This window comes from Camelina sativa, chromosome 15 (assembly GCF_030686135.1).
Source record: "Camelina sativa cultivar CO46 ecotype springtype chromosome 15, ASM3068613v1".
NCBI lineage: Eukaryota > Viridiplantae > Streptophyta > Magnoliopsida > Brassicales > Brassicaceae > Camelina > Camelina sativa.
Window position 1 is genome coordinate 9657798 of NC_141894.1, and position 24662 is coordinate 9682459.

The window sequence follows — 24662 nt, forward strand, 5'->3', positions numbered from 1 at the left end:
TCATATTGTTTTTCTATTCATCTTTGTTATAAAACCAATCCCACTAAGACTTGTGACTAACTCCCTTTTTTCTAGCAACATTCAATACTAAGAATATCTCCAATCCATCTCTAAATTTTTCCTCTATAAATATAGAAAAATATAGCAATCTATTTTAGAGACAAATTTTTTTCAATCTATTTCTATTCTTAGCTCTAAAATAAAGATTGCTATATAAGTTATCACATTGGTTTCGGATTCGCATGACCTGCCGAATCATCTTTGCCGTTATTGCTGTAATAGGTGGGACAGAGATCGAAAAAGAGTAAAAGAGAAGAAAAGAAAATATTGGTCTTATAAATTACGAAGTCAAGTGTTATTATCTTTATAATCAGTTTTTCTTTTTTAACATCTTCAATCTTTATTGATATAAAATCGATATTACAAATGTATCAATGATCATACAACATGAAGCTTCGCATATTTTTTTTTTTTTCAGCAAAACAGAAAAGAAAAAGATGAATAGAAAAACAACAAGATATATTTTTGAAGAAATTGATCCATGTGTCAATTAGAATCAAGAAAAGAACGGTGACAAATATTTTATTTTTATATAATAAAATAGCTTTTGCTTTTTAAAATTATATTTAAGTATTTTTATTTTAATCTTTCATTGTTACATATATACTTTACTTGGCTCATAAATCACAGCATTTTATAAGTATATGTCAAGAAAACGACAATATAATAAACTGAAAAGTGAGAAAGAAAAGAAAAAACATTAATTATCTATGTCTATTTCATGTTTGATGTTTTATATTTTGATCTTAAAACTACTTTGTTCCCGTACGGGTCTAATACTAGTTTCATTATAACTAATAACATAATAAATTCTACAATCGATAGATTAAACAAAGTATTAGGCTTTCAAAACGGATTGTTTTACTCACTCTTCCAGATCGCTTGATTTATAAACTATTTTTGTAAATTCTTTTTCTTTTATTTGGGTAATCAAATTATGAAATAATATTTTAGTTAACACTGTGATTTATAAATATTTTTTTAAAAAATATTGGGCCTGAAACAAAGATCAAAGCCCAAATCTCTGAATTGCTCTCATAACATATTTTATATATTCTTTGATACTCTTTAACAAATTGGATATATTGAATAAGTTTGTGTAATAATTAACGTACTTGCCCCAAGATCCATGAGCGGCTGAAGCATTTTGTTGAAAGTTTTGAGGTCACTATAAATGTAGACCAATTTGCGATTCGTTAAACAGTAAAATTATAGAGAGAAAGGTTCTAATTGATCAAATTGTTTACAACAACAATATATAATTTCAGTCACGCATGACTCGAGCGTGTACTTCGTGATTTGACTATTATACCAGTTATTTACTTCCATTTTTACATCTTTTGTTTTTACTTTAAAACGTGGTTCAAATTAGGAGAAGAGCAACAAACTAAATTTATTTTTACATCGCAAGACTGATTCTTCTTTTACGGTTTTACCCATGCTTCCACTAGACACCTATTTGTCTTTTACTCACACAGAGGAAAAATTTATGTCCTTTAGTCTCTCTACACCCAATTCGTTCTGACACAAATACAAATGTATAGAGTATAGTGTTCATGTTTTGTGTGAGTCCAATATAATGATGTATGCAAAAAGTTTTAGTAATATACACATGTAAGCACTAGTATTAAATTAGATGTGGGTTCACATGTTCATATGTTTACACGTGTGATATTTCAATTCACTTATAGTATATAATTTGTGTAGTTTTTAAAAATAGAGTAGTAGTACATGATTATCTGGTTACGTCACAAAGGAGACATGTGGACGTAGAAATTGGCGGTTGCATTTGCATGATCCCGTCTCTGTATGTTCACGTCCATGTGGACTGATTTGTAAGGAAGATACGATTTGATATGTTTTTAACCTTTAACGATCGATCGTTTCCGGCTTTTATTTTTTTTAACCCATATGATGTTGTCTCTTTTTATGTTTTAATGTTTTTAGCATCGATTTGTTTCTCTTCGAAAGTTGGAAATCGAGATTAATTGTACAATTTTAATTAAATTAGTTAAAAAAAAAAAAAAAACATTTGAGAACAGAGGCACGTGCATGTGTCTGTCTGCTCGCTCGGTAGAATAAAGAAGCCTCAAATGATTATTTCCTAATCCCTTCTCGTACCACCAAAAAGTTTAATACACAAATATATTAATCTTCTATGTAAATCATTTTTAATTACACAATTTTTGGAAATCAATCATAGATGATGTTTTGTTACAATAAGGACTGTGTTTTTGGTATTTTTCTTAGTGGTCGACCAAGTGTTTAGAGGTGATGAAAGGATCCAAAACAACAACAAAAAAACAGAGGAATATTCCGAAATAAATAAAAGAATATTATAAACGAGGGGAGAAAATGTTAATATACATTTGTAGGATTGGCAGTTTGTAGAGAAGTACACAGACCCAACTGTGTACCGTCATGTCATGGGTACCTCCCTTTCCTCTTTTCTCCAGTTTTTCCCTTTTTTAAAATAAAGGAATCAGTTTTTTTGGTTTCAGATATTATTGTAAAATTTTGGGTACTATGATACCTGAAACTATGAAACATTTAAAAAGCATATACACAAAATTGCAAATGTAAGAACAAGAATGATAAGAGACAAGAAAACAATACTAACAATTTGGGTAAGATAAAAATAATTGTAGTAATAAGCATCCAATGTTTGTTTTATAGAATCCAAACAAGAGGTACCTTTCCATATTCATGCACTAGACTCTCATCAAACTCTGCCTAAACCATTTCATCTGATTTTTTAAAAAAACAGAAACATAACAAATCCATGGAAAAAGCACCGTAATTAACTAATCAAGATCCGATATTTCATTATAAAGGTTGTATCTTTTTTGTTTTTTTGTTTGTTTGTACGAGCTACTAATTAACATAGGTTTTAAAAGAGAGATCAGAGCTGTACACAAGTGGAATTATGTAAACGAAGAAACAAAAAAAAAAATGTCCTGCAGCTTCAGCTTCAGCTTCTTCCTTCGGATGTTAATCATCATCATGGGTTAAAGTAGACGATCCCACTTGTAGCGACCTTGAAGCGGTTCGTCATTGACAATATCGAAGTTGTACCTGTGCCCAAAAAAAAAGTGTCTCTGTTCGTTACGATTCTGATTCTTCTCTCTCTCTCTCTCTCTCTCTCTCTCTCTCTCTCTCTCTCTCTCTCTCTCACAACACAACACAACACAATACACACACACAGAGGATATATGCTAAACTACGCGTCGGTTAATCTTTTTATCATGCGCACGCAGACATTTTTACATTATCTCCTCTCCTCTCCTCCATGTACGGACTCTCATAAAAAAAGCAAACACACGTGAAGAAGAAGAAGATGAACAGATTGTAAAAAAATGGAATCACTTTTCTATGAATTGCTTCTTCTTATCCTCTGCTTCATTCTCTAGCTCCGAGAAAAAACCCTCAATCTCCGCCGCCGTTGGAGTTTTGCTCACCTCCGGTTGTTTTCTCCCTTCCTCTTTCACCTCCGATTCCATCTCTGTTGTTGTTTCTCCCAAACCCTCGCTCACCGGACTTTTCTCTTTCCTGCTTCCCCAAACAAACAAACAAAAAACAAAAATCAGAACAGAGAAGGAACAAAAAAAAAAAAAAAAAAAGAGTCTAGAACTTTTAAAATTTGGGGGAAACAAAGAAACCTGAAATTACAACTAGTAATCAACGTTGAGGTTTTGGTTTCCGTTTCTGAGATTTGATGAGCTTGAAACTGAAACACACACACACACACATCAATGGAGATGATTCGTTAAAACAAAAACAGAGGAAATAAAAAAATGAAATCAAAATCGGAATCGATTGAAGTAGAGATGAGTTTTTTCACCTCCAGATCTGTACCAAACGTGGAACGGTTCTTCGCGATTTCTTTCGATTCACTGTTGAAACAACAATCGGAGCTGATGATGATACTCGATGATGAGCTCTGATTCTGATCATTATCTTCTCCGGTGGATGTAGCAGAGGAATCATATGAAGCTAGAGCTTCGGAAGAAGCAACGGAATGAGAAGAAGACGAAGCAGCGGCGATGACGACGACGAGCTCACGAGAGTCCGATGATGAATCAGAATCGTCATCTAGCTTTGTTTTCTTCTGAGGTGATACGCTTGTGCTTGAAGCTTCTTCTTCAAGCTCTCGCTTTCTCTCGCTCATCTCTCTCTCTCTCTCTTTTTCTCTCTTCGATTTTGTGTGCTCTTTCTCTCTCTTTCTCTGGTTGTTGTTTCTATTTCTAGTTTTGCTTGTTAACAAAGCAGAGGAGATTTTGGTGGGGGCGAAGAAGAAAAGGAAGAGAGAGGAGAGGTGAATCATCATCCTGAGCCGTTGATTTTTTCAACGGCTGAGATTTTATATTCCTTACCGAGCGGACGGAGGTTATTGTTATATAACGGCGCCGTTACGGAGTTTCGCTTCTTTCTTTTTTACACAAAAACGCCGTTGGGATTTCCAAACGCGTTTTTTAAGTTGTTGTTGCCGTTTTTGGTTCCTTTCAAAGCAATTCAAAACGCAATCATTTACGGTAGTTACGACGTAGTATGAACGTAACGTTTAATCATTTATTTTATTTACTTTTCGACTTTGCGATATTGGAGGTAAAATAACTACAATTTTACTCTTTTACTATTAAAATTATTTTTAGGGGATTATAATGAGAACCATATCGAACAAGTTTAGTAGTATTAATTATCCTCGTAATTGGATTTTATATATTCCATAATCAGTTGTTACACTATTTAATGATGTGACATATCGAGGTTATATATATGAATGGTTGAGGTGTGGATGGGATAAAAATTAGTGTGATCCCTTTCATCTTACGCGTTTTTCCTATCATGCATGGTTTTGTGGGATGACTGATGGATGGATATATGTTACCAGCCAGAACATAGGGTTGAAATACTTTCATGTTAAACTGTACGTGTACATCAGTTCGTGATCTTACACAAAAACATATATATATATATATATATATATGTCGAATAAAATATACAAAGTTTATAACAATACCAAAAAAACATCGATTAAATGATTTTACAATATATAAAGAAACCATATTTATATGTTTTTGTTTTAAGTTGTAAATGTAGTAAGTTTATTACAATATTCCAAAACTAAAACATTGTAAACAAAAGCTTTATACATCAATTAACCGATTTTATAAAATGTGAATTATATTCAATATATATATATATATGTATAAGATACATCGATGAACTGATTTATATAAATGTATGTTGTTTGCCGGAACATTTCTATCGCCACGTTCATTTAATTTGTGTATTAAATATTGTATTACTGTATTAGTAAGAGAGTAAGAGAATAAATTCATCAACAAGCTAAGTAGTTGTAAGAATAATAAGACAGTTAATGTCTTGGTTCATATCATCGTAATCTTCATAACCATGGAATCAGTGAAGAGCAAACTACTGCATGAATCTTAAAAAATAAATACTAAAAATTAGGGGTTTGCTTAATTAGTAGAAACATCATTTATGTCATATCAGTTATTAACTCATCTAATTTAAAGGCTTTTACTCTTGTCTTTTTTTTTTTCCTTTCTTTTTTTTCCGAAGTTTAGATTTTGTAAGTTTCCATGCATGTGTTCATTCAAATACTCCATCAACAACATATTTTGTCCTATACGTCATTTTTGGGACAATGTTCTATGAAACCATGTACATGTGTTTAAACCATATTAGTATAATATAGCACCATAGAGACTGATTGCATTTAAGCTCAACTATACAATGTCCGTACATTTAAAACCAATTGCATATTTGCATGTAACCACTAAATTAAGGTATATATTAAAGAGCACAAATACAAAATGGCCAGAACCGTTTATAAATTAAGCATATTGTATAAGTGTGTATAATTGATACATAACTACTTCTTTATTCTTCCAGGGAGGATGGGACCATTTTCAATAAAGAATCATCGAGTAAATAAGTGACTGATGCAACAACGAATTCGCTGATCAAGGCATTTATTTAGCGAATGATTATGATTATATTATATACAAGTTAAAGTGAGTAATTAATTCAGTGACCAGTAGTTCTTTTGTGAGTACGAAACACGGTAATTCAAGAAACCATCAGTTTATAACTCATTGCCAATTAGCTAGTTAGGAAAATTCAAAGAACAATAAGGTTAATTTCATATATATATATTTAAAATATCCTTATGTTATCATTTTATTATGTAGCAAAACTTTAGATCATAATTTTAATACTTTTGATTGCAGAAAGAAAAAAGAAAAAACAAAGATCTGATTTCTAAAATTAGATGAAAAAGAAAAGAAAAAAACAAATTAGAATTAGCTAGTCTTTGTAAGTTTGTAGATAGTAGTAAGGGAAAATTGTATTAATGTCGTGATATCATATACTAATTATTAGTGATTAATGCACTTATATATTTGAAAGATTCTCAACCGAACAAAAAACCAGATTAATCTCTATTAATTAATTGTTGTAAAAAAAAAAGAGTCTATTAATTAATCTCTAGAATATGATACAAACATGGCTGTTACGTACGAATCTTGGTTCTTGGTTCTTGAGAATTCTCTTCTGGTCACACCTGATTGCCATAAAAGAAGAAGTCAATCGAGGAGCTCGAGTTTTCTAACAGATGACATATAATAGAAAAAGTCAAACAATGTAAAAGTTACACTTTTAGGGGTTCCACTTTTTTTTTTTTAACAGAAGGAAGACTGTTAGTTGGTGAGCTTTATTTTCAGTTGGGGTCGGGATCTGTGTAACTGTCTCTCATCTTACACTTACCTTTAATTTCCTGTTTCATGCCTTTGGCAAGTCTTACAGATTACAAAGACAAAAGGAGTAAAGGACCAGTGAAGAGACTGATCAGCAACTCATCTTATGGCTGTGTTCATAAATTCACAGTTCTGGTTCATCTGAATCTTCAAGTAAATGAACCTGCATGCCTGTCTGTTACCACTTAATCATATCATGATAATGATATGACCAAGTTCGATACTGGTCGATCTTTCTACTGTTTGGTATTTATTAGTTGATCATAATTTATTTGAAGGGTGCATGACTGAGCCTTTCGATGCATGTGTTTTTAGCAATGACCATAGTGTTTATACAACAATAATCGGAATTAATCTTGCGATTGGCCGTAACTACAACTACTTAATATCACATCAAATTATGCAAGAGAAAACACGCTTTTACCAATCATATTGTGTTTTGGCGCAAGACACTTGGTAATACCTGAGAAGACGAACAAGGGAGTCTCAGTCTTTCATCCATATATAACCGTAGACTGATTTAACTTATATTTGACAAAAGTACGATTATTACACACTAATTAATATTGGCATCGATACCTACGTTCGAGATAAAAATGAAAAGTGATTTCTTTAAAATTAGTTTAGAATAGAGTACTATATAACACTATACAAATACAATCTTAAATATATTTTCTCATATGACATTAGTTTTATTTGTGTTTTCGATAAAGAACTATTTGTGGTTGATTACATATTTTAACAATAATTTTAAAATATTTGCAAAAGTGTCGAAGAGTATTTCGTCATGTGGGAAATCTACTTACCCTTATATTTAAATTTGGAACTCTTGAGAGTAGGGATACAAATGCTCAAAACCGCGGGATAAACTTTCTCATTATAAATTATAAAGTTCATTCTTTGTTCGATAAATTTTATTAGATTTTATTTTACATTAGATTTCATAAATTTAAAATTCTTTAAAATAGAAATACAAAATGCTAAAAACCACGGAAAAAACCTTATCATTGAAAATTTAAAATTTAATTTTTTTGTTCAATAAATTTTTATTAGATTTTATTTCACATTGGATTTAACAAATTTGGTACTGTTTAAAGTAGAAATACAAACGCTAAAATCTGCAGAAATAAACTTATTATTTTAAAATCCATTAGTTTGGTGTTAAAATTTTATAGTGATCATTCCAAATCCCATAAAAACTTTCTGGTCATAGTTCTCAAATCCTACATATAGACCAATAACACTTCAATAATTTTTTTTTTAATCTTCCCGCGGTTTTGAGCATTTGTATTCCTACTCTAAAGAGTTCCAAATTTATTATATCAAATGTGAAATAAAATCTAATAATATTTATGGAACAAAGAATATTAAATTTCAAAATTTTCAATGACAAAATTTTCCTGCGATTTTGAGCATTTGTATTTATACTTCAAAGAGTTCCAAATTAATTCAATTCAATGTGAAATAAAATCTTATAAAAATTTATCGAACAAAGAATATTAAATTTCAAAATTTCCAATACTAAGAGTTTTCCCGCGGTTTTTAGCATTTGTATTTCTATTTTAAAGAGTTCCAAATTTATTAAATCAAATTGTGAAATAAAGTTTTATAAAAATTTATCGGAATATTAAACTTCAAAATTTCCACTATTATTTGAATTCAGTAAACAAATAACAAGGGACTTTAACGAGAAATATTAAAACAACAATCCAGTGTAGAATATAATAATATATATAATTAATTTTTGTTAGTTTTTCAAATCAACTAACCAATAACTCCAGCTTTCTCTTTCACCAAGAAACGGTTCATGATCTTAACGCTTTCAGCCAAAACAGTCTTGTCCCAAATCTCTCTTGACCAGCTTCCAATCGACGGCGTCGCGTCCAACCTTTGAATCTCCCATCCGTTGCTTTTAAGCATATTGATCCTCTCAATCTGCTTCTTTGCAAGCAGCCAAGTGTTCTCCCTGATTTCTTGAACAGCTTCCTCGTATACCGCCTTTCTCGCTTGGTCCCATTCGGACACCTTGTGGTTTCTCTCCGGTGGATATAAGATGAAGTACCTGTCGAACTCGGGTATTCCTATGCTCTTGTGAATCCCGGTTCGGTTCTTGGAACCCGCATATATCGGGTTGTAGAAACTGGCGAGCTCCTCGAACATCCCTGACTCCATCATCTGGTCGACACGTTTTGAGAGGTGCTCAAACAGGACAGGGACTGCGACATCCACCCAGAGGAAGCAACACTCGTACCTTTACATCAGTGCAAACGCAAATGGTTAGTGTAAACAGAAAGGTTCTCCTTCCAGTTACGTTTACAATTTGGAAGTATACACTTATATAAGTCAAAGGTGCTTTAGTTAAGATTTTAAATTCATTTCTAATCAGTATATATATACGAAACGAGAACTTACACGTTAACATAATACAAACAAGACGAACTGTACATATAGAGATGTCATACCTCAAGTCAGAAGAGATGGAGGTATCAGAAGAGAATGGATGCGTTAGGGGGTCGAAACGGTTGACAAGGAGGGCATGAATGTAGGAGTTTGATCCGCCAGCTATAATAGGGAGCTTACCACGAGCGGTTATCTCAGAGATGGACTGCGACGCCAAAGAGCGGTATTCAGAGGGAGTTAGTTCGCCACCATCCGGAGGGAGCAGACCGAGCAAATGGTGAGGGACTCCACATCTCTCAGAGATGCTCATTTGATTTGTGGTGATCTCCAATCCTTTGTAGAACTGGATCTTGTCGGAATTGATGATCTCGCCAGAGAAACGGGTTGCGAGATCGATTGAGAGGCGTGACTTGCCTGATCCAGTGGCTCCCATGATCACAACCACTTTCTCCTTGCGTGATTTGTCCATGCAAACGACAGTCATAGGAACTGCTGATCTTGGTTGCAGTCGTAGACGCGGAGAAGTGGTCGGGACGAGGGAGCGAGAGAGGAATGTGGACGTAAGTCCTTGCATAATTAATTATACAAAGAGAGAAATGCGCTGGTTACAATCTATCTTAGATCTGCTGATGGGTCCAATGGTATAAACCCTAATCAAGACAGAACAAAAGAATGTTTTGAAAAGTTAAAGGATATCAATAGGTATTTATATGTATAAACTGGTTTGCTTGTGTTCTCTTATGACAACATTTGTCTCTTTATAATTACATATATAAATAGTAGTGGATTTTTTTGCTTTGATTGGTATTGAAGACTAAAGGATTATAACTGAGTTTGTAATATCTCTTGCATGAATATATTGATTTGTTACCATTTCATTGTACTTGGTGTACCTTTTCTTATGAAATATTATTAGCAAAAATAAATTACACAATCAAGCGTTTATGTTATTTTTATAATATTTATGAATAATATTATTTTAATTACCAAAAAAACAAATTTTTTTTAAGTACTAGTATTACAATAAAGGGTGAATTAGTGTGGTAGCCAAAATTGGAAACTTATTTAAGAATATAGCATATTAATTCAAAAAATTGAAGTAAATAAAATAATATTATTTACCAATTGGATTAATATGCTATATTCTTAATAGCATTTTGAGTTATACAATGCAATTCCCCTACAATAAATTAATATCAGTATATTCAACATTCTTTGTTCAAAAAAGAAAAAAATAAAAATCAGTATCAACACTCAAAAATCTGAATAATTGAGAAAACTAACTACATTACATATATGTAATAGTAGGCATGGGCGTTCGAGTATCCGTTCGGGTTTAGATCGGGTATTTCAGATTTTTGGGTTTTGGGGTTTAGAAGTATAGGACCCGTTCGAGTATTCTTAGATTTCGGGTTCGGATCGGATTCGGATCGTGTATTTTGGGTTTGGATTCGGATTACCGAAATTCTCAAAACTCAAAATTTTAGTATCAAAATTTGTCTAAATTATTCAAAAAATACTCAACAAATCTAAAAACTTAAAGTATTTTTTTAATCCAAATTTACTAAAACAATAGTTTAAGTACTTACAAATATCTAAAATATCCAAAAGTCTAAATATTTTGGACACTTATTTTATTAAAATTATATATATTACTAATATATTACTACTATATATTAATAATGTAGGTATATTCGGATATCCGTTCGGATCTGTTTGGATTTTCAGATTTAGAGATTTTGAAACCGTTAGGATATTTTAAAATTTTATATACGGATTTGGGTCGGGTTTTTTGGATCATGTTTGGATCGGACCTTCGGATCATGGTATTTTGCCCAGGCATATGTAATAGCACCACTTTTAATTTATTTTAGTGACATCGATATCACCCCTCAAACATCAAAGTGTATTTAGAGTTGCATGGGCGGTAAAAACACAATTGAAGAGGTACGTACCTCTAATTAATCTTCTTATGGACTCTAAATCGATCTGGATCTTTAGGAAGTAAGATATCCAAAGTTCGATGCTTCCTTGTAAGGGACTGTTTTTGTATAGGGTTACAAATCTGAAAACAATGTTTCCCTGTATACTTTCATTCTTTAGTGCTAACATATAGCACTTGATAGTTTGTAGACAAGTGCTTTTCTTTTCCTCCTTTCCATTATCTTCACTAGGTATGGAGCCCCCGCGATATTGCGGAGGAACTCATTTTAGTAAAATATTTGTTACAATTTTTCTTTATTTAAATTTATATATTAAACTATTGAGATTTCTAAACTATTTAATAAAAATTTCAAAAACATACAAATTTTTGAAACATTCTTTATATCTTTATTGAAAAATATTCTTTAAAAATAATCTTACCTTCACATATGATTAAATATATAATTAACAATACTACACACATCAAATTAAACAAATTTTTACGATTAACTTCCATGAGATTACATTGCAGTTATGTTATTTTGTTTGCTTTTATTCGTCATAACATTTCGTTCGCATCTTTTCAATGTAACATTTTATCTGTGTATTTTCGTCGTAATTTTTCGTAAAATATTTTTTAATTTCTGAAAAATGAATAAATGCAATCTGCAGTTGTGTCTTCTCTTCTTAAACTTACAGTCATATTTTTATGTATTTTATGAACTGTTACAACTTGTTCTCTTGTTGTCAAATATGATATGTAAATGATTATATTTTTAATTTGTTTTAAATGATAAAATTATGAATACATTGTATAAGACAACATAAATTTCTTAAATAATTATATAGTAAATTAAAATATTAAAAATGTTAATGAGGACCATTCTTAAAATGACATAATGATTTGTTTAAATTCATTTCAATTAATTATTTTAATCTTTTTAGCATAACTCAAACATACTTCTATCTCCAAAATCAATTTTTGCTTCATACAAAATGAATAAAAATATTACTATTCACTCAATCAGTAAGAAAATTACCAATCCTCTCAAATTTGAATATAACAAAACAGAAAATTATAACATATTTTATTTATTTGAATCAAAACTCAGTTATATATTCATATAAGAAAGAATACATCTATTTTCATAAAGGCAGTATTGTATACAAACAACTATTGTTTCATAGATGAAACATATTTTTATGTAAAACAACTTATAGTCATTAAACATTTTGGCAATTATAATAGATTATATATATATATATATATGGTTAATCTAATATTGAATGTACTTACTAATTATTTTTCTCCGCGTAAGATGTTGATTAATTATCCCGAGTCATACATAAATAAATAATATAATAAATATTAGAGGGGAACAATAATAGTTATAACCTTTAACAATAATATTTAGGTGTATGATATAGCATCACAATGTGCGCGTCTAAGGAAGATGGTCGGCCAAGGACGGCCGGGTTCATTGCTTCCACACGCTCCTCTTTCTTTTGTTGTTAAGATTTCAATTTGAGTGTATTATGACTAGAACTAAATATACAAATTCTCTTAACTTGTATGAAGTTGTAGATAAGTCTTTGTCGTCAAGATAGTTTATTGGACAATCATCTCAACCATCAATCTTTCTGTTGATCACCAGTTTTCCATCTCCCAATAAACTGAATATTCCCAACAGTAGAAAATATAATAGAACAAACTGTGATATTTTTATTTTTATTTTTACCTTGATATTTCATAATGAGATATTTTTAAAAAAAAAATAGAAATATAGAAATCCATTTTGTTTTCTATAATACAATTAGTTTTCTAATCAAAAAGCATGGAGTAGACAAATATATACTTGTGACAAAAAAGTAAACAAACATATAAGAGCCAATATGCTCTCATTTTCTGAAAAACCAACTTGAACCACAATTTTAAACAGCTAAAAACAAAAATTTCGGTTTGGATTCATACCAATAAAATGATAACCCTCGATGAATAGATGGTTGTATACCTAGGGACTGAATATAATTAAATATTACAACGATTAACAAAATATATCAAACTGGAATAATTTTCTCACAGTGATGAGACATCATTTCCAACAAATTCTCTTTTAACTAATTCAAATATAAAGAAAATTTGAATACAATGATGAGAAGTTATTTATATATAGATTTCTAAAGATGTGAACAGACACAACTGTTTATAAAAGAGACAACTCTATATTCAACAGACGCAACTTTTTAGAGAGACGCAGCTGTAAAAATTTACCGCCAAAAATATAAAATAATGAAAATTTGAATACAATGATGAGAAGTCACTTATATATAAATTTATAAAAATGTGAACATTTGAATAGACACAACTGTTTGTAAGGGACACAACTCTTCATTTAAGACGCAACTTTTTAAAGAGATGCAACCATTGAATTTTTCTGTCAAAAAAGTATATTTTTTACGAAAATATATGACGAATATATAGATTTCTAACGATGTGAACAGACACAACTGTTTGTAAAAGACACAATTCTATATTCAACAGACACAACTTTTTAGAGAGACGCAACTGTAAACAATTACTGTAAAAAAATATAAAATAAAGAAAAATTAAATACAATGATGAGAAGTCACTTATATATAAATTTATAAAGATGTGAACATTTGAATAGACACAACTGTTTGTAAGAGACACAACTCTACATTTAACAGACACAAATTTTTAAAAGATGCAACCGTTGAATATTTCTGTAAAAAAATTATTTTTTACGAAAAGGTACGACGAAAAATCGCAACTGTTGGCATTTTTTCAGATTGTTATTATTATATAGATTTGTTCACTCAATCAGTGTTATATGTTACCATAAATATTATATCATATATCAATTCGTACATCATTTTTTTCTTCTGTGCAGTGAAAATGTAAAGTTGATGATGTGTATACAAATCTAAAGGAGAAACTTAAGCTAAATGGAAAATTTAATAAATTTGAAAGATGTGGAAAGACGAATTTGTTAAAAAAAATCGAGTCGTCTGTTGATATCTTACTGACTGTAGCATTATCGTAATGCAATAAGTCATGTCATAATTACGAAAACATAAATTAAATTTTCGATTGTAAGATTTTTCATAGAGGCAATTCGGATAGGGAAGAAAAACGAGTAAAATTACTGTATCTTTAGGTTGACGGTGAAAATGCTTCATTTACTGTGAAAATTCATAATGTATTGGACATTTAATATTAGCTTTGAGATCAAGACATTGACTCCAATAGAGAAACAAAAGAGAAACATAACGAGATTCTCAATTGCAAGTATTATTTGTAAAACTTGTCCGGATCCATTTAGAGAGCTTTCTTCACCTCGAAAAAGTTAGATCGTGCATTGTTGGCTGCATCAATGTCTTCTGCAGATGCCACAGCCACCGCGACACCTTTATCTCTAACCGCATCAATTGCCTCTGCGAAATTCTTGAAGTCCTTCAAACTGTGGAGAGCAAACAAGAAGATTAAATAAAAATCCAGTTAACACTTTTAATTAGAATGCAAAAGAATACTTAAGTTAATCGATAGAATGACGTTAATTATCCAACCTTGTTGTTAATATCTCCTCACGCTTTCTTTGTCGTTCTTCGTCAGTTACCCCAAGTAAATGCCTCAACAAACTGAATGAAAAGAGATTTGACAAATTTTGATTCAGGATCCGTTATGTTCGTTTAAATTGGTTAGACAAAAACGAAAATAAAATAAAATCATTTACCTGCTATAACCTTTGGCATCAGGTAATTGGTATGAATCAACATCACCGATGGTTCCAATAATAGCTTTAGTGAGTGTTTCTTGATCCACGTCAAGGCCACGTAGGAAATCTCCAGTTCCATCATATATATCAAGTGTCTTCAACAAGTTTGGATCTCGGTAGGATAAGTAAGAAAATACCCCTGAAACGAAAAGGAGATCAGGTTAATATTAGAATAGGTTAGGACAACAAATCCCTTTAACATTCAAGAACGTAAGAAGCAGTTTTTACCTGAATGCGAATCGAAATCACAGAAACCTCCATATGCACCACCGCTTACACGAACACGGTCCCATAACCATGTATTGCTAATATGCTTTGATATAACATATGCACTGCCGTCAAGTTCATACCCGGTGCCGTATATGTTACCTGCTTTTCCAACATAGTTAACCTGCAAAGAGAGTAAGAATGCGAGTTTACTATATGGAAAACCCAAAACCCAACCGATTCTACTATTCTATATAAAGCGTCTTCCTTTTTTTTTTTTTTTTTTTTGTACCTGTGTTGGTATGACAATAGCTTCATTTCTCAGAGGAAGTCGACCATCCCAAGTGACAAGCCCACCAGACGGGTTCTCAGGGAGTAAATCAAGAAATTTCGCAACAGATTTTTCAACGTTGGTGAGAGACTTCCCATCAGCAGTCATATTAACTATGCAACCATTCTTGGCAAGGAGAGATCTTCTGATCTCCTCAAGTGAAGATGAAATCCCTTCCCAATCTTCATCCACTTTCTTTTCAAGGGTATGTAAAAATTCAAGATAACTACAAAACAGAGATGTTCATCTTTGTTAGGTTCCTATAGTCTTAAACTAATAATAGAGGATAACTCTACAATGTGAATAAAATTCATTCTCAATAACGATCCACACTAAAAAAGAGAATAGGATTTAAACGAGGGGTACATTAAAAGTCAAATAAAGAATTTTGAAATCTTAAGTTCCAACCTGAGACCACCCATCTGTTCAGACATCCATCCAGCAATGTTCAACATTGCATCCATCCTCGCCGCAGCAATTCCATGGCCACTTCCCCTCAATCGGTTCTGCATTGAATGCAAAAGTGATGTTTATACTACTACTTTCAAGTTTCACTTATCATGCAAAAGGGAGAATGACAAAACTCTACTACAGTGTGCATACCTCCATCCGTGCTCTGCTTTGAGAGACAAATTGTTTAAACCGCTGCTGATCTGTAAATTGAACCTCTTGCAATAAGCAATTCATCTGCAGCAAGACAAAAGCAACAAAATAAAAGTCAACCAATAAGTTCAACAGAACTTAAATAATATATGGGACTGAAGAAATGTTTAGTTGGACCATGACTGTATTTCATGAAAGGCATTGAAAAAGGCATTGAATAAATTTTCTAAGGTTACATTATATATATTAACAGACACTGTGTACGATAATTCAGTACACTCATAGGAAAGACAGAGAAAAAAGAGACATGGGTAAAGAGATGAGAGAGGCAGCACTTTTGTATTTTGTAAAAAAAGATAACAATAAAGATATATACAATAGCAGCTGCACTACATCTCTTGGAGACCCAAGAAAACAAGATTCATCAGGTGGACATCTCTACACATCCCATAACACATTGAACATGGAGACAAGGAAATTGGTAGAACACATTAAGCAAACTATCTATAGGATGCAGCAGAAATTAACCGCTGCACTATATCTCTTGGAGACCCAAGAAAACATGATCTATCAGGTAGTCAGCTCTACATATCCCATATCCCAACATAGATATATCTAGAGAACAATGCCATAATCTAAAGCAAGGAATGTCAAATGACAAAGTACCAGGTTAAAAAGGTCTTCAGCACGTCCAGCCATGGATTTTCCACGTACGATAATTTTGCTGCATGGTTCCTCCTTACCCCTCACTGATGATGTAAGTGGATAAACTGATATCCCTCCCGTTTTCCTTCCAATCAACTGATTAAGTTGCACAAAAGTCAAATCTTTTGTGCCCATCTCCAGTAATGATTGACTGTCAAAAAAACAATTTTATCAGTTGCAAACAAAACATTCACTACGACAGCTGCCAAAGTAATCACTACTTTCTAAAATACGAAAATTTCCTATGCTTTTGAAAATCAAGCACCATGAATTACCCTGATAAAGAAATCACACCAGAAACAGTCAACATTGTTTTAAGTGAACAAACTATAGAACTATAGTATGCAAGTTTCTGGCATAAAGCAGAAGGCCAATCAAACGAATCAAAGAAATTACAAGGAAGCTATGACGAATAGTTAGCATTGGGATCTTAAATATAAGTTATCAGGAAATTCGGGAGTAAACAGAAAATGCATGGGAGAATCTAGCAAAATTCTTCATTAGTATTTCCACCACACACCATTGTGGAAAAACTTGGCAAAAAAACTCAAAAGAAAATCATAAGAAAGCTTAAATCATACCAGAAAAGTGGTACTAGCGGAAGAAGCTCATGTTTCAGCGAACCCATATCAAAGACTACTTCAGCGTAGATAATATCATTTGTGAAAAGGTCATGCCGCAAAACCTTCACACCGTTGATATTTCCAACCTATTGTTTATAACTTTCATATCAGTAAAATTCGCAAGCTTGGAAAATGTAAGGAAATACAACAGGAGCAAAGGCTAGCAAAAATGATTACCTCAGTGGGAACATAAGTAGGTTCTTTTGGAATGTCACTTAAGTTCAAACTTGGGACACATCTCAGTGCTTCAGGAGGGTCAGGAGTTTCTTGTTTCAATTTCAGCTCCTCTGTAGCACGCGCTAGCTCTGCAAGATCTTCTTCTGTCATACTTGCTTTAACTTTTTCCAAGATATTTTTCTCTTCCACTTCCTCTTGAGTAGCTTTTTCGGGATCAGGCTGACAAAAACTAGTTTTTAGCACGAAACCTAACAAACAGTAAATTGCAATGGGAAACTTGTAATAGAAGAATACCTGCATCTCTATGGTAACACGATGCGAGTTGTTTAAAATAAACTGCTCTATCAGTGGGGAAAAGACAGCCTTGGATCCCTCCTTAGCTATTCTGGTTTTCAAGGCCTTCAATGGTTCCGTATACTTTAATGGCTCAAAAGGATCCATATCGTATATCCATTTTGCCTACACAGCCAATAATCAAATAAGGAGTGATACCTGAATAGACAGAAACGTACGCATAAATGCATATAAACTTACAATAGATTGGAGCATAAGTGATAAACCACGAGGGAAAGATCCTGTGTTGTTTTCCCTCAGAGAAAACTCAATTGTATTCATGGATGCCTCCAAAGCATCATTGTCAAACCCATCTTCTGCCAACTTTTTCAGAGTATCCATGATTAACTCTTCAACCTTTTGCACATTATCTTCGGAAACACCTTTCAAACCAATACTGAACTGGGGTTGCAAGAGTTCGTCTGACATCCCACTACTGACAAGAGCTTCTCCTAAACCGCTTTCCAATAAGATTTTTCTTAGTGGTGAAGCAGGAGTCCCCAGCATAAGATGATCCAAGAACCCAAGTGCGAGTTGAGTTTGCAAGTCCAAGGGCTTCTCAGACAATAGCCAGTTAACGCACAACATGTGCTTCTTTTTAAGGTCACCATCTCGACCAACAGGATATTTCTCAACTAGTCTGATAGGCTGAGAGAATAACTTTTGAGGTATAATTTTCGAACTATCGCGAGATGGACTTGCTTCAAACATGTCCAAGTATTCTGCAGATATAAGATATAAGATGAATTTCAAAATCAACATAGAAAACAAACTCAAATAATAAAAAGATCATTTCTAGTAAGACAAGGAGATATTACTCCTTACCACTCAAGACACGAAGGCGATGAACAGGATCATCATCTCCATAGAACCAGATTCTGGCATTGCTTGGGTGATAATACTGACGGTGGAAATCCTAAAATTTTCCCATCACAAGAAATATATATTATATACTATGCATCAGAGGATACACATACCATTACGCTCCGGCTCCTATACCAGTATACTAGCATGATAATTTGACTTTAAACAAACCTTAAATTCCTCGAACGTCAGCTTAGGGATATCTTTCGGATCACCTCCACTGTCAACACCATATGTATTTTCTGGGGATAAGGCCTAATAAAAGAGAAAACAGTAGTAAGTCATTTCATCAGGACCACAATTTCGAGAAAATATGATATCAGATTATCTAACAATGTTTTCGGTACCAAGTGTCCAAGCAGCATGTTCAAGAAAGATAGGTTTATAATTCAAATGGCTTCATCACTTCATTGTTTAATAAGGTCAAAACCAACATTTTTTGTGAACTTCAACTTCAGAATCTCTGGCAATTCAAAGCTAATATGCAAATATGGTATGTAATGCACATATAATCAGGTGCATTAGTAAACACTAGAAAAGATCAACTACACATATAATTCAGTATCAACTAGAACCCACTACAAAAATGAACTAAAAGAGATTTCTCGAGAAACTGGCAGTTATTGTCAACAAAACCCAAAACTTGCCTGTTGAGCAATTCGCCCCAAAATGTTATCAGGCTGTGAATAGACACCTTTCATCTCATTAAAAACAACACCTGAAATCAAGCATAAACGATGAGATAGTATGAGTGAGTACATATAAAGTAGCAGATAAAAAGATAATACCAATGCTAAGACACTATTAAGTAGAGGAAAATAGCTCTATAAAAAGGCACCCTTGGTAAATAAAACCTTTGTAAGATATGTCTTCTGAGGGATCATTAAGCTCATAGTGCCAGCCCTCTTGCTGAAAAGTGTGCACATCATCCACACACTTGGGGAAGAAGACAGCATCCAAATATACATCGACAAGATTGTAAAAATCCTACATAGGTAGTAATGAAATGTGATCAGAAAAACACTAAATTTAGATAACAATATCAGAAAGAAATAGGTTAGATCCTCGAGGACAACAAATGGAGGACTTTTATATTTGGCTCATTTTACCTTTGTATTTGTGGAAGCAACTGGGTAGCAGGTCCTATCAGGATATGTGAAAGCATTTAGAAAAGTATGCAAACTTCCCTTGAGTAGTTCAACAAATGGCTCTTTAAGCGGGTACTTTCTTGACCCACATAGAACGCTATGTTCCAGTATGTGCGGAATGCCAGTGGAATTCTTCCTGCATTTAAGACAAAACGGTGATCTATAAATCACATCCAATAAAAGTTTCGCAACCCTTAACTTAAGATCCCTTTTACAAGGAGGTTGCCTTGTCAATATCAACTGAATGTACAGTCACTCATATCGTCTTTGTAATCTAACAAGTTATTGACCTCCAACCACTTTACAAGTACCAAAAACGAAATGACTTGACCAAATTTTTATAGGACTAAAATTGAAACTTTTGACCAATTCGATTAGTTAAAATTCCAGAAGTGAAGCCCTAGGTACCAATTCAAATAGCCTACCTAATAAACACTCAAGTAGCCTTTTATACAAAGACAAAAATTCTGATGAGCTAGACTTACGGAGGAGTCCTGAAAACAACGCCGAACACTTTGTTCTCATCTTCATTTGACACAGACATCACCTCGCAACCAGTTTTCTTGTGTTTGAAGAGAATCGCCTTTGATTTACACTCAGAGATGAATTCTTCCGACACTTTTTCAAATCCAAGCTTCTCAGCCTCATCTCGACCTATATCTAAATCCCAAAAACCAATTAAAAAAACATTTGTGAAATTGATAAGACAACACTATCACCTAAACACGTCTATTAAAGAGATATAATCTGAAATCTAAACTAAGAGAACAAATCATTAAACAATCAAACTTCTAAAACAGAAAAAATAAAGTATTATGTGAAAAAATCCCAACCAGGATAAAGTGGTGCGGGTTGTGTGGCGACGGCGCGAACAGAGAGGCGAGAGAACTGCCCACTGACACTGCGAAGAGCAGTGGATGGAATCCTCAAACCTCGTCGGAGGAATAAACGTCTTCCGGCGACTGAAGGAGAGGAAATCCGGCGAAGGCTGCGACTGGGGACACGGAGAGCGGCCGTGGATGATGTGAGAGACATGTAAGAGCGAGGGAACTGACGGAAGAAGCGAAAGAATAGAGAGGACGAACTACGCGAAGCTAAACAAGAGACGGTTCGTAGCATAGCTACCGGAAATAAAAAAATTTCCCCGGCGAAGACTGCTAGAGGCAAAATATAAGGTTGGATTTGCAATAAGCAAGTAAAAATAAAAAACCCAACGGCAGAGATGAGGTTTTTATCTTTTTGTGCTTTTGTTTTTGCTTGTAGAAAGGAAAAAAAAAATGTAAATTAATAAAAGAAAAATGAATCCTTCATTTCTTGTACAACACACAAAATTATTGTGAAAAAATATTCTCTATTTCGTTAAAATGGTATTTTGATTTTTTTTTTCTTCTGAATCCTTTGGTTATTAGTAATTACATTTTCTAAAGTCGAGACAAAAATTGAAAAAAAGAGGGGCTGATTTGCAAGAAACGAAACGTGGTTCTCGCATAGCCAAATGTGTTTTAAGTGTTGTGTTGCTGCTACTTTGCTTATCCTCCAATTATATTATGACCAGAAAATATCTTAAATCTTGTTTTTTTTTTTTTTTTTTTTTTTTTTTTTTTCTGATGAGGGAAAAAAAAAACATTACCATATCATTAATGTGAACTTTAACTTCGAAAGTTTCAGGCATAGACTATATTACAAACGATCCTTAAATAACTAATTGGCGCATAATTAAAAGTGAGCTTTCTTTTCACGTTCGTTTGCGCCTTTCCGCAGGACTGAGACTCTTCAAGTTCTTCGTCTTGAGCTTGAGCTGCTTGAGCTTCCTCCTCTGTAGTGGTGATTTATAACTTGCATATCACTAACTTCAAAAGGCAACCGCTGTGTATCAAGCATAGCATGACTGTGCAGGCTTCGTTCCAAATTTGCAAAGGCTTGCGATCATCAGGAGGCAAGAGTGCTACAACTTCATCATAAATGACTGTGCAGGCTTCGTTCCAAAATTCTTTAGTGTCGTTTATCTTTCAAGTCTCGGCCGACTTCACAAGGGCCTCTTCCTCTGCAATGAGAGAGGCAAACAGTGACCGCTTTTTCTTAAGCATCTTAAGAGCTACAAGAGCATCAAACTGACCACAGTTTGAGATTTGAACATCCAGCAATTGAATATTCGATTCAAGATTTGCAATCATCTCAGGATGTGGCAAATTCTTAAATGGTAAAAGATCTTTTTTTTTTCCTAAATAAACAAAAACTAACCACTAAAACAAATACACAAAAAGTTCTCTAAGAACAACTCTTAATCTCTCTGAAAACCTTGTTTTCTTCTTTTGTTGATTTTTCTTGTAAGCTTGGTGAAAATAGGTTTACCATTAACATTGGTCATAATTTGTTTTTTTTTTTTTTTTTTGTATTTTATCTAGGTGAATAATATTAATTGAATTTAAACCAAACTAGGATTTAACCCGCGGTACACCGCGGGATAATATTTTTAATTTTAAAAATTTAAAATTTATTTTGTATTTATTTGTTATTTTATTATTATTTTATTAATTTTTAAAATATATAATTTTATAGGTATTTGATATAAGTATTCAAGTATAGGATTTTTGTAGTGTTTTCAAGGTTTTAAGCCGTGTGGTATATGTATAATCTAATAATATATTTATCTCCTGCTACACATCTAAAAGTGTTTTTAAAAAAAATAATTCCACTTAACTCCCTATATGGGATTAATGCCAACCGTCTCATCAAAATCAAAATAAGTTTTTGCGTAAAAAATATTAATCAAAATAATTTTTTATCAAGTTTAATTATTTTAATTGTTTTACCAAATTAGCATATTTTTATAGTTTATAATTTTTCCATGTCAATATATATAGTTTATGATAATTAATAGAATTTTATTTTTTCGTAATTCCTCAAAAAATAAAAAATAAACCAAATTATATGGGAGGTTTTCAACATATTTAATGTGACATTTTATAATTGGATTTTTCGGTTTAGGAAAATTATTAATGTTAATATAATTATGGATATTGTAAACTTTTGTTATGGAAAATCTGTTGTATATCATTTAAATTTGAGATTTTAGCATTCATAAAAATAATTTTGGAGATTTAATGGATTAAAATTTTAATGGATAGAGTTGTTTTTGGAAAAATCGAAATGTATAGATGTTGTTAAGATTTTATGGTAATAAATGTAACAAATGTTGGTCAATTTAAGAAAGTTTAGTATTTGAGTTTCTTTGCAATATTATTTATGGAATTGTTTTAGGGGTTAATGTTGTAAAAAAAAAATAATAAATAAAACTTAAAGGGGCATAAACCAAAATGTACTTAAAAAATGTTAATATAAACTAGGATTTAACCCGCGGTACATCGCGGACAATATTTTGCATTTAAAATTATGTTGTATTTATTTTTTATTTTATTATTATTTTATTAATTTTTAGATTGTATAATTATGAATATTTATTGGATTTACTCGGTGTACCAGAGAACAATTTTTAAAATATAAAGTTTTATAGGTATTTGATATTAGTATTCAAAGCATAAGATTTTTGTAGTGTTTTCAAGGTTTTAACCCGTGGAGTCTCGTAATACATTTATCTCCTGGTACACATCTAAAAGTGTTTAAAAAAAAAAAACAATTCCATTTAACTCCCTATATGGGACTAATACCAACCCGTCCCACCAAAATCAAAATAAGTTTTTTTTATCAACTTTAATTATGTTAATTATTTTACCAAATTAGCGTATTTTTATAATTTATAATATTTTCATGGCAATATATATAGTTTATGATAATAAATGAGAATTTTAATATTATTGGTAATTCCTCAAGAAAATAAAAAATAAAACAAATTATATGGTGGTTTTCCACATATTTAATGTGACATTTTAGAAAAAAATTATTATCATTGTTTTAGTCAATTCTTAAACACAAAACAAAAGGAAAAACTAAAGTAAAAGACTTTAGTCAACTGCAAAACAGTTGATATGTACAATTTTTTTATAACATTAAAGAGTATATAGAGTATTCACATATGGAAATAATTATTAGAAAAACGCTTAAATAAATAAGAAAGGGAAAGTGGATCCCTTTAAATCATCCACCGATTTTGAAATAAAATTCAAAAAGGAGAAAGTCTTTCTAGATCCCATTGAAAGGAAAATATAACATAGAAGCATTAACGTAATAACTTTTTAGTACAATCTTTTTAATGCACCAATAAGAATTTAATACACTTCTTGCTCCTCCATTGTTTCTTATTGAATTTGTAAGGTTGCTGCAGTGAGCTACACCCTGTTCAACATTAGTTTTAGTTTGAATTTGTAAGGGGTTTTAGTTAGTTTCCATTTGCTATATTTTATGATTCTGTTCAACATTATTATATATCAAATATAAGTTTTCGATTAAAAGTGTTTCCATATTAAGAAATCAAAATCTTGAGAGAATAATATGGTTTATGTAAAAGATAAAATCAGTTAGTAAATATTAATACATAATTTTTCAAATATCGACATTGAATATGTAAGATATTATTATTTCCATTTTTAAAATCTAAACTATTCAAATCTTTTAATTTAAAAGGAAAATAAAAATTGATGGTAGAGATACTTTAAGAACTAATTAATTTTTTGATATTTAAGGTATATTATTAGTGCAATCGAAATTTATTTTCCATATTTTACTTACTGATTTTTTGCAAATATGTAGGG

At 31.9% G+C, this 24662-nt stretch overlaps 3 protein-coding genes across 6 annotated transcripts; all 3 read right to left on the reverse strand.

The window, feature by feature from the left end:
* Nucleotides 1-2860: 2860 nt before the first annotated feature.
* LOC104748315 (cyclin-dependent kinase inhibitor 6-like) lies at nucleotides 2861-4366 on the reverse strand. Of its 3 annotated transcripts, none has more exons than XM_087488396.1 (4): nucleotides 3902-4366; nucleotides 3720-3787; nucleotides 3427-3612; nucleotides 2861-3135 (listed from the first exon to the last, which is right to left on the reverse strand). In XM_087488396.1, the coding sequence occupies exons 1-4, from the start codon at nucleotides 4226-4228 to the stop codon at nucleotides 3069-3071; spliced, it is 648 nt and encodes a 215-aa protein (XP_087344522.1). In that variant the 5' UTR covers nucleotides 4229-4366; the 3' UTR covers nucleotides 2861-3068. The 3 variants fall into 3 exon arrangements, with proteins under 3 accessions (XP_087344522.1, XP_087344523.1, XP_087344524.1); XM_087488397.1 differs by having other exon boundaries at nucleotides 3427-3609; nucleotides 3902-4354; XM_087488398.1 differs by lacking the exon at nucleotides 2861-3135 and having other exon boundaries at nucleotides 3272-3609; nucleotides 3902-4350.
* A 4166-nt stretch (nucleotides 4367-8532) lies between these two features.
* On the reverse strand, nucleotides 8533-9902 carry LOC104748316 (adenylate isopentenyltransferase 8, chloroplastic-like). The gene is made up of 2 exons (XM_010469980.2): nucleotides 9305-9902; nucleotides 8533-9093 (listed from the first exon to the last, which is right to left on the reverse strand). Exons 1-2 carry the CDS (start codon nucleotides 9814-9816, stop codon nucleotides 8607-8609), a joined length of 999 nt encoding a protein of 332 aa, XP_010468282.1. The 5' UTR covers nucleotides 9817-9902; the 3' UTR covers nucleotides 8533-8606.
* A 4443-nt stretch (nucleotides 9903-14345) lies between these two features.
* LOC104746301 (presequence protease 1, chloroplastic/mitochondrial) lies at nucleotides 14346-21464 on the reverse strand. 2 transcript variants are annotated; one of them, XM_087488400.1, is made up of 19 exons: nucleotides 20787-21464; nucleotides 20439-20613; nucleotides 19915-20089; nucleotides 19660-19792; nucleotides 19453-19523; nucleotides 18977-19060; nucleotides 18767-18857; nucleotides 18143-18663; nucleotides 17903-18067; nucleotides 17609-17827; nucleotides 17390-17517; nucleotides 16770-16959; nucleotides 16104-16187; nucleotides 15909-16006; nucleotides 15462-15726; nucleotides 15191-15353; nucleotides 14921-15101; nucleotides 14754-14825; nucleotides 14346-14647 (listed from the first exon to the last, which is right to left on the reverse strand). In XM_087488400.1, the coding sequence occupies exons 1-19, from the start codon at nucleotides 21070-21072 to the stop codon at nucleotides 14506-14508; spliced, it is 3243 nt and encodes a 1080-aa protein (XP_087344526.1). In that variant the 5' UTR covers nucleotides 21073-21464; the 3' UTR covers nucleotides 14346-14505. The 2 variants fall into 2 exon arrangements, with proteins under 2 accessions (XP_087344526.1, XP_087344527.1); XM_087488401.1 differs by having other exon boundaries at nucleotides 20439-20607; nucleotides 20787-21314.
* Nucleotides 21465-24662: the final 3198 nt, after the last annotated feature.

Bases quoted from the DNA above. Each gene is read 5' to 3' on its own strand.
- LOC104748316 (XM_010469980.2), bottom strand. From the start codon at position 9,816: ATGCAAGGACTTACGTCCACATTCCTCTCTCGCTCCCTCGTCCCGACC. The intron at 9,094-9,304 runs GTATGACATCTC...ACTGATGTAAAG, and splicing joins TCCATCTCTTCTGACTTGAG to GTACGAGTGTTGCTTCCTCT.
- LOC104746301 (XM_087488400.1), bottom strand. From the start codon at position 21,072: ATGCTACGAACCGTCTCTTGTTTAGCTTCGCGTAGTTCGTCCTCTCTA. The intron at 18,858-18,976 runs GTTTGTTTAAAG...GGAAAATTTTAG, and splicing joins TGACGTTCGAGGAATTTAAG to GATTTCCACCGTCAGTATTA. The intron at 18,664-18,766 runs GTAAGGAGTAAT...TTATATCTGCAG, and splicing joins TCGCCTTCGTGTCTTGAGTG to AATACTTGGACATGTTTGAA.
- LOC104748315 (XM_087488396.1), bottom strand. From the start codon at position 4,228: ATGAGCGAGAGAAAGCGAGAGCTTGAAGAAGAAGCTTCAAGCACAAGC. The intron at 3,613-3,719 runs GTTTCTTTGTTT...TGTTTGGGGAAG, and splicing joins ATTACTAGTTGTAATTTCAG to CAGGAAAGAGAAAAGTCCGG. The intron at 3,136-3,426 runs GTGATTCCATTT...TTTTGGGCACAG, and splicing joins AAGAAGCAATTCATAGAAAA to GTACAACTTCGATATTGTCA.